The following is a 21,117-nucleotide window of genomic DNA, read 5'->3' on the forward strand; positions in this document are numbered from 1 at the left end:
ATAACTGAGGATAAAAGCTGGGAAATCGGTATAAAGAACTGAAACATATTGTTGTAAAAAGATTTTTAGAAATTAAATGATATCATCGTACCTCAATTACGGGTGTGTCACATAAGAAATTGGGGATATAAAGGGCCTATACAATGTCAATGTATAATATACTGAGCCTTACAAAATGGGACGAAAATACAGTACATTTGACAGGTGGGGAAATTATAAACGTTTTGTAGTGATAACCTTTTAATTTCTTTAATTTTTAAATTTCTTCAATTGTCAGAATTGCCTCGTTGTATCAGACTAACAAAACTGCGCAAATAATTCATTTGTTCATCTTCTGAACACTTAAATTAGGAAATACAGGTTAATTTATCTGTTTATGTAACAGAAAAGCCGCCTATCCGCCCATCGGGTCCAATTGATACTCGACATTATTAAAGCAGGGGCGACACCATAGGGGGAATGGGTGACCCCCCCCCCACCCGAACGCAAGTAGTGAAGAAAAAAAGAAGTAGAGGAAGTGAAAAGAGGGAGAGAAATGAAGAGAAAAGAAAAAAAGAGTATAAATTGGAAAGTTCTGATTCCTGTTAAACTCTCTATTCGTATATTCAACTGAGAAAAATAGGACTTCGCCTTTAGGTCATGTTGCCCCTCCCCCCTATCGAAATGTCTTGGTGCTACCCCCCCCCCCGATGATAAGTGTTTTTAAAGCATGGCTTCTTGATTCTTCCTTCTAATTTCCATGGCCCTTTTCACACGTGAATCTTGAATTATCATTGTAATAATGATTGTGATTGTGATCATGATAAGCGTTCCTGATTCAAATCATATTCTAGTTTGGTTTCACATGTACTAAAAATTCGTCACTTTTTAGGCTTATTTTTCAGGGAATTATCATTCAAATTACGATTTTTACCGTGTGAACGAGAGGTTAAACTTCTTGAAAAGTTAACAGGTTGATTAATAACAAGCAAGCGACGTGCCCCAGGCTTTTAGATTATTGATAAAATATTTCGTATTCATAGGGGGAAACGGGAGGATTTTCTGTTTTAAACCCCCAAAGACAACCAAAACATAGTTTTGTTCCTGAATATGATTAGGGTCGAAGTATTGCGGCCCTCAAACCCCCAAAGAACACCCCAAAATATGTTGCTGGAAGCAAATAGCAAATTGAGTGTAGCTATTAATTTTGAAAATCTGTCATGGCAGTTTCCTAGTATGGTTCTCGTATGATAACTAGTCTAGCACAACTAACATGTGAAATTGGTAAGTTTACTCCTTAGGCAAGTTGCGAAAAAGTTACTACCATGGTAACGTTGTCATCCGATGGTATTCCTGGAATCCTTGATTTTGATTGGCTGATTCGCCCTTTAATCCTGATAGTTAAAATTGGATGGCAACATGATAATCATAACTTTAATGTAACAGGTCCACGGTTTTGAACGATTTTTTCTGATATAGATTAGTACAATCTTATCATGGCCACCTGTTCTTCAACTACGCCTTTGTGCTATTGCCATGATTATTAGGCCATTAGCCAGTGGCGTACCGTGGGCAACGGCATTGGGGGGGCACCGTCAGCAAAAAATTCGAGTCACTTAGGGAGCGCGCGAAGCGCGCTCAGTTTTAAGGTATACTGACCAAATAGAAACATTTTTTGATATTGAGATCAGAAAAATAGACATCTTAAGGACTGATTTTAGGAATTCATTGAAGAGTAGACATCTCACCAATCAACTAATGCGAACGGACAGGAAATGTTTTATATTAGACCTTAAATAGGGCAATCAATTTAAGCAGTCATAAAAACGGGCAAATGTCACTACATGAAAAAATTATGACTCGAATTGCGAGGTAATGTATTTGGTGTACAGTATTGATTTGAAAACAGGTTTTAGTACATCAGGATTATTTATCTCTTTAAACGGTCTATGCGAGCACCAGGAACAATAAAGTCATAGGCCCTGTGAGCAAATAATGTTTCATAAAGTTATGAAAAAATGCTCTTTCATGTAATATAACAAAATTATGATATATATTATAACATTTATAATGAACATAATTTCTTCTTTCCCCACTACGTTTCTCTTCCTTTCTCCCGCTTTTTCTCCCTTTCCCCGCTTTTTTTTTTTGGGGGGCCAGCCGATTGGGGGGGGCACGTGCCCCCAATGCCCCCCCCCCGTAGTTACGCCACTGCCATTAGCCATTCGTGAAATATTCCTGGAAACCCAAGTTTGTCTAACCTCCACTTCTGGGGAATATGTTGAAATATTTGGGTCTTTTTTTCTCGGTGAACTTCGCCGAGGTGCTTGACTTTCATTTTATATATTTCTGACCCCGCCCCCCTCCTTACGAGATAACTGCCTACAGTATACAACCTTCTCCACCCCCCCCCCCCCCTCTCCCGCTCCCGATAGGAGATAACCCCGACTACGCCCTTCTCCAGGTGTACCCCTCCGCCTTTCCGACGGGGCATTTACCGCATCATTAGGTGTGTGAGGTTCACGACCTCGATCAAGGCAATCTCGTCCAGGATTACTACCGACGACAGACTCAAAAATATCACTTTCATTCCAATTCCGATCCCGTATTATTGCCATGTAGCTCTGTCCTTTTGGGGTCTTCTAGCTGCATCTCTCTCCCTTCCTCCCATACAGTGGCGTATGAGCCAAAAATGGCGTATATTAAATCTCCCCACAATTTCTTTCTCATCCGCCCCCTCTTCCTTTCTCCCCCTCTCCCTTATCTTTCTCTCCTCTCTCTTTCCCCCTCTCTCCATATATCTCCCACTTGTAATACTATATTTTACACTTTCTGTTCCTTTCTTCCCCCTTCGATCCTAATCCACATTCACGGTGACAGTATTGTAATGTTTAGTAGGAAAGCGAAAGTAGGACAGCCCTCTCTCCCCATAGAGAACACGATGGAACCGTGGACCTACTCCAAGATGGAACAAACCTCGAATCGTGATAGAATTGGTTTACAACGATTTGAATTGTGCCGACAGCTGTCTCTAAAACCAAAAATGTTTCAATAACATGGACAATGTTACCAATATCTTCCATTCTTCAACGCCTCCTCCTTTCAAGGAGCTCCAAACAGACTCCCCCCCCCCCGGCACTGAAAAAAGCCAATGGTGCCCGTTCCAGAGCAAAATGAAGGACTATTTTCATTCAGAAGCCATTGGTGTGGAGCAGGAATGGGTGTGACAGTGACATTTAACACGGAAAGATTTTTTTTCTGATTTTAAAAACCCCTGTTCAAATGGACATGGAGATTAACAATAATCACTTGACCAATGTAGATAGCCAAGCGTGATTGGTCCATAGTGCGTCACGGGATTCAAAATTTATCAAAACGATAATTCGAAGAGTTACTGAATTGAAATTAGATGATAATTTTTTTTAGCAAAATGTATAGATAACGAACATTACGTCAGGAAGATATCAAGATTATCAATGATTATGGATGAAACATCTTAATCGTCCTTGTATCATCGATGTTATACAACCTTTGCCATGTTTGTAAAGCTTTTTAAGGAAAGTCGTAAAAATAAAAGATTAAGTAAATAAAAGCGAAGCGTATTCCATCATGATGGACTATATTCATGATATTTCATGTACTTCTCAAGCTCAGTTTCATTTCAAACTGTAAAGTTCTAGCTAACCACGTCATGAATTATGTTTCAGGATTGTGAATGAAATCAAATTGAAGTGAATCAAATCATATACTTACAGTGACTTGAGATTCGTGAGATTAGAAAATGTGCCATCTTCTATTAAATCACTCCTCAATCCATTATTCTGTATATGTCTGTCGAATAAAGAAGAAGAAACCAAACAAAATACAAATTCTATTACATAACATTCGTACAAGTTGTCAGAGATTAGCATTTTGATTTTGATTTGATTTATTTTATTTAAACACGGTAAAAAGCCATTGATCAGCCAATGGCTGGTTTTCAGAGAGGCCGTGCAATATATAAACAAATACAAAGAATAACAAATCATAACAAAGTGAAATAAGTAAAACAAAAATCTAAATACAAAAACGACGCTCTGTAAAAAATGCTCTGAGGTTAATTATGTGTCTAACTAACATTAGGCATTTCTTTTGGGCATTTTTATCTATCCAGTGTGATTAAAATTTCGCCCAAAATAATTGCTGGTTATTTCAAGTTCAAGTTCAAGTTTATTGATTTCCTATCTTCACATATATACATTGGTACAAACAGGACATTAAGTGAGTAACATGGTAAATTTTAACAAAGGAAATAATAACAAAATAGCATAATTATTAAAGAAACAAAATAAGTCAGTATAGATGAAACATCTTGTCATTAACAAATTAAGTGTTACAAAGTACAGTTCATAACCTGTTACTAATATTGAAGTCATGAAAGAAAGGAGGAGACCTTAAAGAAGCTGGGCTTGTGAACGCAAGGTCCCCAAAGAGAAAACAATATATACTTGAATGTTTACTTTAAAACATCTTAACGAAATAAGCTAACGTATATTTACAATATGCTTCCCGCATTAGGTAAAATACTTAATTATTGGTTGGACACATAATTACCCTCGTGCTGGTTAAAATTTTGCCCAATATTTTTTCAGTGCAGTTGTTCAGGCAGTGGAATCACACAAAGAATTATAAAGTAATTAAAAATTCAAATCAAATTTGTAAGATAAAAAGTTAAATTAAATTATTAAACCAGTTATTTTTTTACTTTATTTACAGTCGTGTTTTGATCTCATGACAACTGCGTTTTTTTTTGTTCAACACAGTCGATATCCGGCCCCATTTGATATAATATTGTATACTTTGAAAGACGCGCAGGAAAATACTACAGAACAAATAAACCGAGCCTTGCGATAAACTGAGCCAAAACTGCACCATTAACACTTTAATGCCCACTAGTTAGTAGGAATTACATTTGGTACAGTTTTTATGCCTTATATAAATTCGTTCATATCATAAAAACTTCTATATATTAAGCAGCACTTCATGCAGAAGCATTAATTAAACCTTCAATTAAGAGAAGTATGAAACTGTCCTCTTGGAATCGAAAGTGGTGTACATTTCTTTGTCGATGTATAATCTTCCTAATCCTATAGCTGTAATATTATCATGAATTAAAAACAGTATAGCTAGAAATATTAGTAAAAGCACCAGTGGCGTACTGTGGGTCACGGCATTGGGGGGGCACCAGCAAAAAATTCGGGTCACTTAGGGAGCGCGCGAAGCGCGCTCAGTTGTCAGGTATACTGACCTAATAGAGATATTTTAAGGACATGCAGTGCCATCAAACGAATATGTATCTCACTGATTAAATAATGCGAGCGCGAAGCGCGAGCTGAAAATTTTTGATATTGAGGGCTAAAAATTGACATTATAAGCAAATTGTTTTGTGATCATGATAATTAACTGTCTCGTTAAACAAACAATGCGAGCGCGAAGCGCGAGCTAAAATTTTTGTATATACTGACCCTAAACAAGGATTATATTATATTATATTTTAAGGATTATATTTTAGAATCCATTAAGAGTATAAATATCTCACCATAGTCATCTAATGCTAGTGCCATCCTTTGCTGATTTTGTTAGAATTACATCTAAACACAGTCATGAAGCACCTTTTGTAGTCATGTAATCATGATTATCATACGTATCTTACTAATCAAATACTGCAAGCGCGAAAGCGCGAGCTGAAAATTTAGGAAATGTAGACCTGAAGAGGGGCATTGTAAGGGTTGTTTGTAGGAATTCTCTAAGCCCTACGTATTTGACTAACCAAATGATGCGAGCGCGAAGCGCGAGCTGAAATTTTTGGATATATTGACACCAAACATGGATATTTTAAGGACTATAGTTACGAATTCATTAAGTCAGAGTATACATATCTCATCATAGTAATCTAATGCGAGTGCCAAGTGCGGCTGATTTCGTTAGAATTACATCTAAACACATGGAGCACTTTTTGAAGTCATTGTAATCATGATTATCATACGCATCTCACTAATGAAACACTGCGAGCGCGAAGCACGAGCTAAAATTTTTGATATTCAGATCAGAAAAATTGACATTTTAAGGACTGATTTCAGGAGTTCATGAAGAACAGAAATCTCACCAATCCACTAGTAATGCGAACGTTAGCACGGACAGGAAATGTTTTATATCAAGACCTTAAAATAGGGCAATAACTTTCAGAAGTCATGAAAAAGAAGAATATATCAGTACTTAAAACAATGATAACTCTAATTGCGAGGAAACATATTATTTTGTTGTATATTGATTTGAAAACCTGAGGCTTTAGTACAGCAGTTTTATATATCTCGTTAAAAAGTCTATGTGAGCACCACGAACAATGAAGACACAATTAAGCAAATAAAGTTGTGAAAAAATGCTTCTTATGTTATATAACATAATATAACACTATGATAAACAACAATTTCTTCTTTCCCCACTTATACGTTTCTCTTCCTTTTTCCCTCTTTTTCTCCTTTTCCCCGGTTTTTTTTTTGGCCAGCCGATCGGGGGGGGGGGCACGAGTGCCCCCCATGCCCCCCGTAGTTACGCCACTGAAAAGCACGCAAGCGATAATGATCCAATGATGAACATGTTTATATTGTAATACTCACAAAGTTTCTAGTGAAGATATTCCTTCAAACGAAGATGATGGCAACTCTGTAATTGAGTTTCCACGGAGATATCTGAAAGAAATATGATTAAAAAAAAACCTATTTATTGATTTTCCGCTTTTTCAATGGTACTGTTAATTGTAAACACATGCCCATCAAGTTACTAGATGTACATCAATTCGAATGTATGTGCATGTATTGTAAATATATACATGTGAGAAAATACATGTACAACAGCTTTGACAACTCTTGTATTTAAACATGTTATTAAACATGTTAAAGAAATGAATGAAGAGAATAATGGTCGGCGTAGCTTAAATCAAGATTCCCTCGAGCTATCTACCCTTTGGAAAAATTGGTGATGCCAAAAATATATATGTATGTATATAACATATATATATATATATATGTATATAATCCGATGGTTATATATATATATATATATACATATATATATATATATATATATATATATATAGTAAATAGTGGTAGTAAAATACGAGCTGTGATTGGCTGGATTTGTACCACGTGACCTCCCTTCAAAAAGTTATATTGTACATATGTACAATATAACTTTCGATTTTTGGATGGCAAAATCCATGATGGGGGGCTTAGATTGAGGGATCTATTTACTATAATAAATAGTGAACGTTCTATCATACAATATTACTGGACTATATGAACTCCAATTATAAAATTATCCCTCGTGCAAGCCTATTTCACCTCGGCCTTCGGCCTCGGTGAAATAAACCTGCACTCGGGATAATTTTATATTTGTCGTACATATAATCCGGTATATTGTACAATAGATTGTACACTATTTATATAATATATATATATATATATACATATATATATATATATATATAGTAAATAGTGGTAGTAAAATACGAGCTGTGATTGGCTGGATTTGTACCACGTGACCTCCCTTCAAAAAGTTATATTGTACATATGTACAATATAACTTTCGATTTTTGGATGGCAAAATCCATGATGGGGGGCTTAGATTAAGGGATCTATTTACTATAATAAATAGTGAACGTTCTATCATACAATATTACTGGACTATATGAACTCCAAATATAAAATTATCCCTCGTGCAAGCCTATTTCACCTCGGCCTTCAGCCTCGGTGAAATAAACCTGCACTCGGGATAATTTTATATTTGTCGTACATATAATCCAGTATATTGTACAATAGATTGTACACTATTTATATAATATATATACACACACACATTCTTTATATATACAAATGTTGTGGTTAATTATTGGTGTTCACAATAAAACGGGTGAATTAAAAAAAAAAATCTTCGAATACATTTCGACGGTATTTCCGTTGCTAAAAAAAGAGTCAACGTTCAGTCATGCAACTAAACGGATCTGTGTGTGGTTAATTTGCTTCCTTTCTGTGACTGATTTCAAATAGAGGTTTATGCCCTTTTTTATGTAATGTTAAAAACATCTTCATGAAGCCATATCCAGTAAACAAAATACACTGGTGGAAATGGATATGCAACTTACAAATATGCGGTTTCTGCTGGCAGGCCGGACGGTACACTCGTCAGCGATAGACCAGAACAGTCTACGATCCAACCCTTCGGCTCCTGGGATTCGAAACAGTTACATGCCCCGCTTCCTGTAGGGGTCGTGCCATCTTGAGCGAAGGAACAAGCCGACTGGGCCAAGACCGTCGGTAGAACCAGGACCAGGTCCAAAATAAGTCCTAGACCTAATGCAACTGTTGATGGGAGCATGGTTGTTCCAGGTGGGTTTGAATGCGTGAATGAAGACGCAAATCTGCTGATCGGTGATGGGTTGTTAACTATTAACAATTTAAAGCAACTCCTTGCTTAGATAATTATGCTCCTTTTAACAAGTCTTCACAAAATCCAAATCCTCATATCGCTCCTCATTCTCCTGTCAAAGTTGTGCAGCAACGATGACAAGGTCCTTTGCTGTTTACGCGGGAAAACTAATATTGCACAAAAGAAGGCCTATATTTTGATCGTGACAAAACGGTAAGTTTCTAACCCTGATTAAATCACTATTAATCCGTCAATGACAAAACTACTGGCTTCCGCTTTCCTCGCAATTTCAAATCCTCTCCATGCTGAAATGAACTTTGACTTTCAAACTGTGGACAGATCGGAAGTTGTTCGGGCGCCAAACGTGGGCTATACTGATCAACGTTTTACATCCTTTTTTCGAATGACCACTTTTGATTGCAGGTATAAGCTCGGAAACTTTCTACGGTGTCTGCCTGCTCCAAAGTCCAGGCGTTGTCTATTTGCTATCCAAGTTGTCAAACTTCAGGTAATTCATTCCAGCAAATACGGATGACTTGTAAATACACCACCTTTGTCTTGTCGAGTGTGACTTTTGGCGAAAATGACGGTCTGAAGTAGCCAATACTTGAAGATGAAGCCAAACCGATGAAACGTCGAAGGACAAACACACCTTTGATTATGTATGGAGTTATAATAGCGAAGTCCTTTGAGTCAATTCTGCAAAGATAAATGGTAGAAAAGACATGTGAATGGAAAAAGTTATAGCAAATAGCTGTTGTCTCTGAGGGAGTATTTAACGCACCTGTTCAAGACGTGTCCAAGACGTGACGTCTTGTTTACCGATCATCTTGCGCAACTTTGCTCGAAGTTTGCTAAACTTTGCTTAAAGTTTGTTGTATGTTTTATATTCCAATCATGCGTGGTAATCTAGCGAAAAAATATTGGAAGAGATTATTATATTGAATGAATTTGTACCGTATAAATCGTGGACATCATTGCAGCAAAGAAATAGCGAAAATTCAAATGAAGGAAATGGAAATGATGTCTATGGAGGAAAATATGAATAGAAGCATACTTGTATAATACAAAAACGCACAAGAAATGTTATAAGGAACAAACATCCACCGTGTCTCAGAAGTAATGCATCTCTAAAGACGACCACCCCCCCCCCTTCTTTCTCTCTCCCTCTCTCCCACTATTTTTTCCACCCCGAAACGATGCCCTCTCTTTATTTCTAACTTTTCATATTCTCGTATATCATAAATATACCCGTCTCACTTTCGGCATAGTAATTCATCACGTAGAGGACTAATTACTCTTGGGTGATGCTCTTTTATCAGTCATTTCATTCCGGAATATCTTTCTTTTGAAAATAAATCCGGACCATAATTTTTATATGACGATAAGGCGGCGCTCTCTTAAAACAGGTGAAGTCTGCTAAAAGTGGTTTCTTTTCCAGTAAAGTGCCACATTCGAGAAAATTTGCAATTATTTATCGATATACAGCCTAGATTGGTATAATAAAGCCGATTGAGATTGTCGGCAGTGACGTTTGCACGATGTGGGTGATATTTTACAGGAAAAGTTGAAATTGCAGTAATGTACATTATCAAAACTCGAAGAACTGCGTATCTTGTAACTGCAACTTTTTTTATTCTTCACAGACTAAAGTTGTATTTCGCGAAGAAATACATGGCGAAATTATTTTTTTCTTTCTTTTAGTTTGTGTAGTCCGGTTTTTTTGTATGTTTATTCGTGTTATGTTTTATGCATTGTTTCTATGAAAATAAAAATAAAACAATTGCGAATTCGGATGATAAATAAATACTTTTTTATTCATTTATATATTTATTCATTTATATATATATTTATTTATTTATTTATGTTGTTGTTGATGTTGTTGATGTTGATGTTGTTGTTGTTTATCCATGGAATCGGGGCACTCTCCTCCAGCAGTAGCTATGTCTTGGTCAGGAGACCACAAATAAAATCCACTAATGTATTGAATAAGCTCTCCGTATTCCACGCGTGGGAGCCTAATGTTATAAATCTCATACCCCTGGAAGCTTTTAAGGCTGACCGTGGAGACACAGGGAGCCAGGGGCGCTTTCCCCACCTCCAGTGAAAAATGGGCACATTACACAAGTATTGACTTCATGGAGAACTTTTCGTTTGTATTTTCGAAACAGTAATCGCCTAGGTCATCATCGCATGAAAGGCACATGATTTCCGTCGAATGACATAACACGTATGCGTATCCAGTCAATATAACATTTCTAGAACTTTCTCAATTTGAAACCGGTCCGAGTATTACTTTCGTCATGTCATACTTTCTCTTTCACTTGTAAAGTCAATGAGTTCCGTTGTCCCAAGTCGTCATTTGCAGGAAACAGTGTAGATTAGGCACATGACTGGCGATTTAGATTTGTGTGATTTGTAAAAATCTCCAAGTTAATAAAAGTCAGATTTATATGCTAAAAATACATGCAAGTTTATGTATAAACATCTCGTCAAATTGTATGAAATCCGATAAAGAATTCCCACAAATCTAAGAGGAAAAGCTAATGGGATCCCAATATTTGTCAGTAGGGGTAGTATTCTTCTATTTATATTGTTTTTTCATATCAGAATTATTTTCTTCGAATACGCGACACAAAATGTTTATGGGGGAACATTGACGGTTAATATGGTCATCGTTTCATTCAGTTAATATTCCACTTCGGTTTCTACCCTATCCCCTCGTTTTCTACGTTCCCCTGTCCTTACTCTACCCCCCCCCCTGCACCCATCACCCCTGCATCGCAAAATTCTTCTCTCTTTACCATCATGATGGCGTTCTCCTCCGGCGCTCAAATTTTCCATTACCATCCTCACAATTAAGAATAAAACGATTCCAAGCAGCACCCTCTTTTACATCCCATACTCGTAATATGAGTACCCTTGGAAAACTTAGAAAATAAATTTCTTCGGTGATGATCAGAATGATCTAGGATGTTTTGCTTTGCCACTATTTCCAATTAGCAGAGTCGTACATCTACGTCAGAAATTTCAACGCTCTTCGAATATCTTGGGAGTTTGCATTGTACGGATGATTGCATCGCATTGCCAGATACTCCGATTTGATCAGATTAGTTTATTAATATATATCGACAGAGATAGGAATGCATCTTTTGCGATATTAAAGACAACGTTGATTTATCTGTTCATTAAAACGAAAATGGAGAGAGTTTAACCGGGTTAATAACCCCATCGATCATTTCGCAGGGGTTGATGCCTTGTAATAGTTCACTTTAATCTGCGCTAATCGTTCTAAATCCTGGGGGAGTGTCATGATTTTGTCAGTGAATTTTCACGGCCATTATGTGATAAGCTACCGAAAATCATTGCATTCGATTGGCTAAGAGCAAATGAGTAGGTGAATTGTATACGAGATTGTGTAATTCGTCGCTAAAAAGTGTTGTTAACCGTCCTTAATAAAAAAAAAAGTGACGGTGCCGGGCTTGGATATGATTAAAAAAAAATAAACAATTTTTTGAAAAATAGCACTTAAAAATCAGCTGCGTAGTCGTGCCAATTTCGCACCACAGCCTACTCTAGATCCGTGCCTGAAATATCCATGAAATTTCATTTTGCGAGTGATTAAAGCGAGATAGTGCAAAATCTTAGTAGATTTGGTAAACTCGACCAAGACGATATTGCACAAAAAAAGGAAAGAAAATGGGTAAAATCATTATAGAAACGATGACTCATCGTAAAAAAAAATGTGAACAAAATTTTGGGGCCTTCTGAGTGTCGTAATTGATGCCGACCCACCTCGCCTTCATTTGGGGGCTCCTTTAGAGAAAGATATTTTTTTAATTACCGAAATGTTGCCCATCATGACCAAATAGCCCGACGCTATGTCTAAATATGGGCAGCTAACACCCACTCCCCCAAGTTGGAAGTAATTATCACCTCCCATTTTATTAAGGCATAACCTTTTACGAGAAACCATCAATCGTTGAATCTAATCATCCACTATCATGTCATGTAATTTATGGTTGTTGTATAGCAAATCAATGTGTCACATCGGGAGTCATAGAGTAGACAATATTCGTCAATCTTATTGAATAGGTGGAACAAAATGACACACTTCTTTCCCGTTTTATGGTGTTCTCCCCATGACTTAAATGACAATATTGTACAGTTGTGGCAGTTGAGCATGACCATAGAGATATATACTAATAACGTTATTATTAATAATTAGTATACATCTCTATGAGCATGATACGAATGACAAGAGTATGAAGTGCCAAAATGTGGACCCAAAGAAGACCTACCTCTTGATATTAAAAGTGTACATGTTGACAATGGTCATTTTATTTACCAAAAAAATATTGATTGCCACAGAATTAAATATTAACAAATATTATTTGTATATGGTGAGAGAACATGGTCAATAGATTTGGTCAAGAAATTAAATGATAATGAAACGATTTGAAAGGAAATGATTCGATACGAAATGAAATTAAATGATTTTAAATGAAATAAAATGAAATGGAATTTCTTCAAATATTCATTCAAAACATGAAAATGCTTCCCCAATGTGGTTTATAAACATCTAGATTATGGCGATAGCTGTATTTAAATAGTTCAAAAGAAACAATTTATAGTTACCCTCTGCCACCACCCCCTCCCCCCAAAAAAGAAAGATCATATCAATTCAGCAGAATAATGTTTCTCTGCAAAGCCATCTAATGATTGTATTTTTTTATACCGAAGAAATGCTTCTATTACGTCAGAACTTAAGTTATGACTTAAGAGCATAAAAAGGTAATGAAGATAAAAGTAGTCATGGTTGCCGCCAAGTGGCGGCTTGTCGCCTGAGTATTATGTGTTGGAAGTCCATCCCAGACAATCGAGGCAAGATTGCTTGTTATTTTATCTAAGAACATTAAATAAGCTAAGTATACTATTGGGGATGGAGAATCCGCTATTGTTCAAACACGCTAGGGGGCTCATAAAATAGTGTTGTACATTAATTTCAATTTAGGGGCAATGATTTCTCCCATCGGTCGTAATGACAATACACCTCGTAAATCCATCGGAGAATGATTTATAGAGGGATTAAACTTTCGAAAAGTGATGAAGATAGGATAACACTCCTTATACTCCTCCTTAAAATGGCGCCATGGTGATATCCATCATGACCTGTCTACAGCAGCATGAAAACGTCTAAACTTTTAAAGAGAAACCGGTATCCCCGATGGTATGAGGCAAGAATGTTTAAACGGATGGAAGCTAACTCGGTACTTCAGACAAACTCGGCCCCACCGAAATTAAATTGGGTGTCTTGGCAACAAATCAAGTAAGAAAACGGCAACAAATCAATTTCAATCATAGTGGAAAGCTTTGTAATTAATTTGCAATCAGTACAAACATTTTGTTAACAAAACAGATAACTATCTTCGATCGTTCCACCATGGATTCATCATTCCCATGCATGCCATTGGACAATTCGGCACCTAATATTCGGCGGGGCCGAAATTTCAAAAGGGCCGGTTGACATGAACCCACTAAAACTATATGATACCATGAGATTTCGTTGATATCAAATCAAAAATTGTATCGCCCCTCACTAATCAAAACTTCCCATTTGACATTATCTGGCAAAAGGGGCGACAAAAACAGGAAGTCACGTAATACCATTTGTTTTACTTTTTGATGAAAGTTTACTTGCCCTCTCTATTTTTTTCAAAGTAAAATTGCCCCGAAATTGCTGCTATTATCATGACAAATTGATAATCATAAAGAAACGAATAGAGGCAATATGTCTGAAAATTATACAATCGTTGGACCTGGGGGCAGCTGGTTGTTTCTTCTCCTAGTGACCACTACACCCACAAAAAAAAGTGAGTCACCTTGACTCACTTTGGCGAGTCACCAGTTTGTCCGTATAGCGAAACACTTTTACGAATATGTGAGTCACCATGACTCATTAAAGATGAGTCTGATCATAGAAGACTCATTTTTAATGCATCATAGTGACTCATCTTTGCCTTGCAGACTCATTTGTAATGAGTCATGGTGACTCACATAATCTAAAGACTCACTTCAAATGAGTCACCTGACTCATTTAAAGTGAGTCATTAAGACGCAGACTCATTTTTAATGAGTCGTGGTGACTCATATAATCGCAAGACTCACTTTAAATGAGTCACATTGACTCGTTTGAAGTGAGTCAGTAAGACTCAGACTCGTTTGGAATGAGTCACGGTGACTCATGTGATCCTTCTAGTGTGTCGTTATACGGACAAACCAGTGACTCATCAATGATGAGTCAGGGTGACTCACTTTTTGCCTAGGTGAGTCACATGACTCAGATGGTTTTACTTAAATGAGTCATTACTTCTGTTCGTAGATCAAGCCTCTTGACTCACTTCATGTATGAAGAAGTGAGTCAAGGCGACTCAACTGAAAATGAGTCAAATACATATGTGATAATTAAACCAAAAGAAAAGGGTGTAAAATGATGCCAAATAAAATAAATGGTCTGTTGTCATCATAGGGGCTTTTCCAAAAATGATTAATAACATTTTCCAAGTAAACATGATCATCAGCAAAATTGAATGGATCAGGAAGTCTCATTGCATGCTTTAGATGTGCCGATTATGATGGACCTACAACCAACAGATCAATAGCCTAATGCTAACTTAACAGACACATCACAATCAGTTAAAGCAAAAGAACTAGAATGTATAAATGCATTGTACATGCCATCTGATTTATTTCCTCTCAACAATAAATCTCCGGAGTCACCATCAATATTACCAAAACAAAAGTGACCATTATGCATCCGTGATGTAACCACAACAGACAGAAATGTGTTTCATGGGATAAATGTTTAAGAGTTTACTTGAAAAATAATTATGGTTGCTGTGCATTTCTTTCTATAATAAAATCTATTCTCAAGCATAGAATCCAGTCACCAAACATGTAAATAAGTGCACTGCTACCTCTCATCAAATAAAAAATAAAACTATCAAGAGAGAGTGATAGATTTATAACTGATTGGCAACATGGTTTAACCGACTAAACAAAGATAAAGCTGTCACAAAACGTCAATTTTTCAAACTTAAGCATACGTACAAACACAATTTAAATTTAAGAATCCCCATGCATGACACGGGAATTCCCCAAATGTCAATTTTTGCTGTAGGAAAACCCACAAAAATATTTTACTACTAATAGTACAAAAGACAATTTCAAAATGTGCAATTTGGATTCTCAATTAATTTTTAAAGCACTTCGCAGAATCCCCCATTCTTAATACCATTTCTCTCACTGTGAAGCCCTGGTATTTTCCGCAAAATCTGCCTCCTATAGCAGCTGTATCTTCAAGCAGATACTGACCTTTTCTATTTAAATATATTTGTGCAATTTTTTTTAAAGGCAATGATAATTGTGGTGATTGGGCTATTAAGCAATACCTTTGACATGCTTGGAAGTGTGCAGATTGGCTTAAAATTAATGGCAGTGCTTTGTCAAATTTATAAAATTAGTTTCAAATCAGTTGCATGTGCTTACCATCTCAATAAATGTAAACATTGAGAATTGTTTCCATCATGTACTGATGTTGGAAGCCATAATCTTGAAAAGTGCCTTTGTATAATTCTTGGAATTAAATACTAAGTTGCTTGAAACTTACAAACTAACTAAAATTCCATAGAGAACCTTTAAAATGTTGTAATTCTTCAAATTTGTGGTGTTAAACTTATTTACATGTACAGTAACAAAATGTGTACAAAAATCAAAAAGTAGAATATTAATAGCTTAGTCTTCAATTCCCCCCCCCAAAAAAAAAAAAAAAATTGTTGACCATCTGATCTGTAAAAATTTTGGGTCCAAATATCTTTTCTTTTTTGTGTGTGCAAAATCCTATTTTATCTGTGACAAAAATTTCATTAAGCATTTATACGTAATTCTTGGGATATGAAAAGATTTCCAATTCAAGGGCCACTGAAATTGTACTGAAGCAAAGCGAAATAATGCACATACTTGATGTCTAAATTCACGGTCAACCTGTCGTATCTATTTCAATCTATTTTGCACATAAAAGACAGATACAACACCTAAGGTGATTGCACGTAGAGAAAGTGTGATCAGCTGAGTTGCAGTAGCATCACCCAAGTAATTAATTTCTATTAAACTGAAGAACTACTGGCATCAGCATTTCGGACAGCATTTAAGTCATACAGGCTTCTTACGACCTTGGATGAGGGTTGAGATGTGGAATCTATGTTCATCAGAATCTTCTGAATGAATGTGAGGGTGTTACCCATCTTGGGGGTGTATGATCAGTTGAATACATAATGGGCCGACATAAGCAGAGAGACTGCTGACATGAGGTAGGTGGTTTTCTCGCAGATGACTTCATTCTCTGCTGTAATATAGGATGATTGCAGAATTTCCGTGAATTTTTCATGATCACTGCTCAGAGTCAGACCTGCACTGTCGGGCTTACTTTCGTAGATGATTTTGGCGATTGGTCCGTTTTTTATCCTAAAAAAGGGAAACATAAGTGAGAAATGCTGATTAGTTTATTTCTGGTAATGTACACAAGGCAAATTGGTTGATCCTAGTGAAAATGATAATTTCAAGGTTATGCTAATACATATACTGCTAACTGTACTGTAGTCCAAGATGTACTAGTATGATATTAAATGAAACACCATAGTATTTACTTTGATACTTTACAAATTGTAGCCTAAAGAACCGCAAGACTTACAAAATTGTAACTGTAATAAAGAATTTCTTAGCCATGGTTGAGTAAGTGTTCACTATGAATTATCATCCAAGCTCTATCAAATTACATGGATGGAAATGAATAATAAATTGGACTCAGAGTTGAGAAATGTACTACTTTCTTGGAAACACCAAAACATCAAGTTGAACAGTTTGTATAGCCATCAAATCATTTATATACAAGTGGAACGCCTCTGGCAGTCTCGCCTGCATTACTCAGTTCAATATAGCAGCAGTGCTGACTTTGATGGTCAAAGTTCATTAAAGGACAAGTCCACCCCAACAAAAACACTGACATGGCAACACACCTGGCTCATGACATACTCCATTGAAAGTGCTTTTGTTGTTTTTTGGAAGCCCCCCAGTTATGGCTGCCACAAGTTACAGTGAGGTGAAGTCGAATTCACCTATACTTTTCTTAAGCCACTTCAAAAATTTCTAAGTGCCTTTTAAATCTGAAGTACTATTATTGCAACTTTCAATTAGAATAATATTAGCAATGAATTAATATTTTTTTTTTTTTGGGGGGGGGTGAAAATTAAGATATAGGACCTACTCTTCACTTTAAACCCCTATGAATTAAACCCTGGTGTGATATTGGTTTATAGGCTTCAGGAGGATGTTCTCAATTTATGAATCAACTCTGGAGATAATTTGAGATTCAATAAATCAATTATCACGAAAATTATACTGATGTGTAATCTTCTTTACATTGATGCTAAACAAAAGTTAGCAATCAAAATACTTAATCAAATGGGCAAAATCTAATCCCTTATTCTCATAAGTAGAATTCTATGGTAGGCAATGTTCTTTTCTTAATCTTTCGAAGGTTAGGATCTCACTGTGATAGTAATACATCATTTCAAAACTTATTAGAATTTCCTGTGTTAAAAGAGAGATTAAATCCAATATCTATTTCTTCTGACTTTTTAAGAGTTTTGTGGTGCCAGGTCTCATATGGCCTGTCAGTTGAGCTATCTAAATGGACATGCCTGCGACAGCTTCACTCACTCACTCAAAATTCTGCTGATATTTGTATAAACCTTAAATGAATTTTAAGCATCAAACTTACCTGGCTATGCTGACAAAGCAATGCCTTCTCTCCAAAAATAGTAGGAATCAACAGAAGTGCTCCACATGATTTGATCACTGCAAAGAAAAAAAAATGAAGACTAAACTCAAGCAATGTAACTCGAACTCCAGAATATCAGTATTTTTGTGGTTGTCCATTCAGAAATATTAAAAATATACAGTATACAATATACATTTTGACCAACTGGCCTGGGTCATCCTTCTTTAACCATTTGAATTGCACATCAGGTATAAATAGAAGAGTACACTTTGGAGCCATGTAATTATTGTCTTTCTCTCTCTTGAAATTAAAATGGGGTATATGGATTTGGGGCTGGTAAAACTCGGGGGGGGGGGGGGCAAGTACAGTAACTCTTTAACCATTTTCAAAGTTTTCCTCCCAAGAATAAAATTATTGCAAACCCACTCCTTATCAAACATCTCAATAACATACTTTTCCTGGTGTCTTCATTTTCTGCTGCTGCAGCCAAGATCAGGTTTTTGAGCTCCAAACCTTGCTTGGGAGTCTTGCATATCTCTAGTAATGGATCAGCATATTCAAATGTCCTGCTTCCAACTTCTGCTTAGTTGGGTCCTCTGACAGTCTCTCAAACTCTTTCAACATCAAATGAAAAGAATAAAGAGGGAATTTAAACAAGGCAGTCTTATGTTTCTCTGCGTGAAAAAAAAGAAAAAGAATAGGTGTGTAAAAAATGGCTCAATCAAGAATAATTTTGAAGACTATGTGCAAATCTCTACACTCTTGATAAAATGACCCAACTGACTCCAGTCTTTCTTTGTCTCCACGAGTTGGACTCACTTTCATTCTATATATACAATAATCAATGTATTGAATTCATATGGAAATTTATTGGTGAACAATTACATACAGTTCTTGAAATGGGCCTATCACTTAACCCATTCACAAAGATAAGTTTTTGCATATGAGATGCTCAGTGAAATTGTCCCTTACTTGTCAGCAAGAACAAAAATTCTATTAATTAAGAACGAAGAGTAAATATTTTGCTCTTGTAAATTTTATTACTTTGCAAATTTTGATCTCCTTTAACTATCATAATTTTAAGCCTGTACACGCTACTTACTGCATTGAGTGTGAAATGGTAGGACCTTTAGATTCTTCTCGATCAACAGACATGATATGATTGAGATCAGATAAAGATTAAAATTTCAAACTTTCTAAATATGTTTTCACACAATTTATTGATTATTTCAAAGATGGATACTAATAAACTAGGTTAAAATACAGAATGTGATTGCATGATCCTAGAAATGTGAACATACCCATTTCTATAAAACTTATAGCTCCAATTCTAGTTAACCCTAACTAGGCCGGGTTTTTTTTTGGCTGTTCTGTGGCCGGGGGGGGGGGGGTTGATTCAACCCCCGGCCTGTTTAGGGTTAAGCATGGACTTGCTTATTGCAAGAATAGACCCTTGTTACACGTAAATCTAATGATAGATTCTTGAAGTATCTTGATCTGTATTAACGCTGATTTGAACTTACCTCATCTTCATGGAAAAGGTAAGGGTACATATCCTTCAAGTAGGATTCAGTCCAGTTGCTGTTGATGATACCCTTGCGCCTATGGGCATAAGTTAGTAGATTGTCTATCATCAAGCTGTCCTGTCTTGTTTTTCTGGATTCATTCTGAAGCATCTTGATGTGAGCATTGATCGTTTCTTCATCCTCACTTTCTGGGGATGCAGGAAGGTACTTTCTTTATGCCATACATGTGTTTGCCTGCAGCTTTGTCTGGTTTGGGTGTAGTCCCCTTTCTTTGCTTCCATTTGTCCTAATGGATTATCACGTTCATGACATTTCCTGCAATTCCTGAATCTGTTGCGTAGTGACTTCTTCCAGTAGCCCTGTAAAAAAATAATAAAATTATAAAAAACAAATAAAATGTGCAAAAAAGAAAAAAAATGAATTGGAAATATTCTTAATGTTATTTTGATGGGATAAATGTGACATATGCTTCAGATAGTGACTGCATTTCCAAGTTAATAAAAACAAACACCACATCCATTCAAGATGGGGGCTCACATCTCAACATTATCTAATAAAAATATTCATCTTAATTATTGTTGGGAAAGGGGCACTTATCAAATTAAAAACAACTCAGTAGACCAGGAATAGGTCCTACAGTACACCTCTACATTTTTCTGTGAGAAGGAAATGCATGTAGTCCAGACTCACCCAAGGGTTCATTACATGCCTGCCTGTGGGGAATCTAGGACTATATGGAATGCCAATGCTGTACACAGCACACAATTTAAAAAATCATTAAAATATCACTTTTGTGACCATAATACTAATTTCTGTACAGTTGCAATTCATTTTTCATTAGTAGCTTGGGGGTAATTTTCGTATTCACCAGAGCACTTGAAAACTTAAATTTTGGGCATATTTTTGTGTACGCCCTCTATTAGTGGAAAAATAAAGGCAAGACAATTGTAGTTTTTCAATCTCTATTTTTAATTAAGAAAAATTAATTTAAAGAATCAAATTTAATTAAGAGACAAGTTACATGTATGTGATAAATAGCTGTAATGGAACCTAACATTGTCAAAAAATTAAACATTAGTCCCAAAGAAAAGGAGAAAATAGGCCAAACATTGCCAACCTTATTTCACCACACAGGGGGCAGTAACACTAACAGAGAACAAGGTTATATCATAACCTTGTTCATAGAATGAGTGGTCTAGATTTGATCTACCTGACAAAAAAAACACAGGGATCGATATGTGAGAGTCATTTTGAACTCAGATTATATCGATAGGCAAGTGACAAATAATAGTAAGTGCCAGACCTATCATC

At 36.2% G+C, this 21,117-nt stretch overlaps 2 protein-coding genes across 3 annotated transcripts in view; both read right to left on the bottom strand.

The window, feature by feature from the left end:
• LOC121413761 (adhesion G-protein coupled receptor G6-like) overlaps positions 1 to 21,117 on the bottom strand; it is a 59,164-nt gene that overhangs the window by 24,745 nt on the left and 13,302 nt on the right. For both annotated transcript variants that reach the window (XM_041606700.1, XM_041606699.1), the window contains exons 2-4: positions 8,159 to 9,141; positions 6,636 to 6,707; positions 3,733 to 3,810 (exon numbers count right to left, since the gene is read on the bottom strand). In XM_041606700.1, coding sequence (XP_041462634.1) covers positions 3,733 to 3,810; positions 6,636 to 6,707; positions 8,159 to 8,391 — 383 coding nt within the window. In that variant the 5' untranslated portion in view covers positions 8,392 to 9,141. The remainder of the gene's footprint in view (positions 1 to 3,732; positions 3,811 to 6,635; positions 6,708 to 8,158; positions 9,142 to 21,117) is intronic.
• The window catches only part of LOC121413762, a 2,136-nt gene continuing 927 nt past the window's right edge, over positions 19,909 to 21,117 (bottom strand). The window contains exon 2 of the mRNA XM_041606701.1: positions 19,909 to 20,165. Coding sequence (XP_041462635.1) covers positions 19,914 to 20,165 — 252 coding nt within the window. The 3' untranslated portion in view covers positions 19,909 to 19,913. The remainder of the gene's footprint in view (positions 20,166 to 21,117) is intronic.

This window comes from Lytechinus variegatus, chromosome 4 (genome assembly GCF_018143015.1).
Source record: "Lytechinus variegatus isolate NC3 chromosome 4, Lvar_3.0, whole genome shotgun sequence".
NCBI lineage: Eukaryota > Metazoa > Echinodermata > Echinoidea > Temnopleuroida > Toxopneustidae > Lytechinus > Lytechinus variegatus.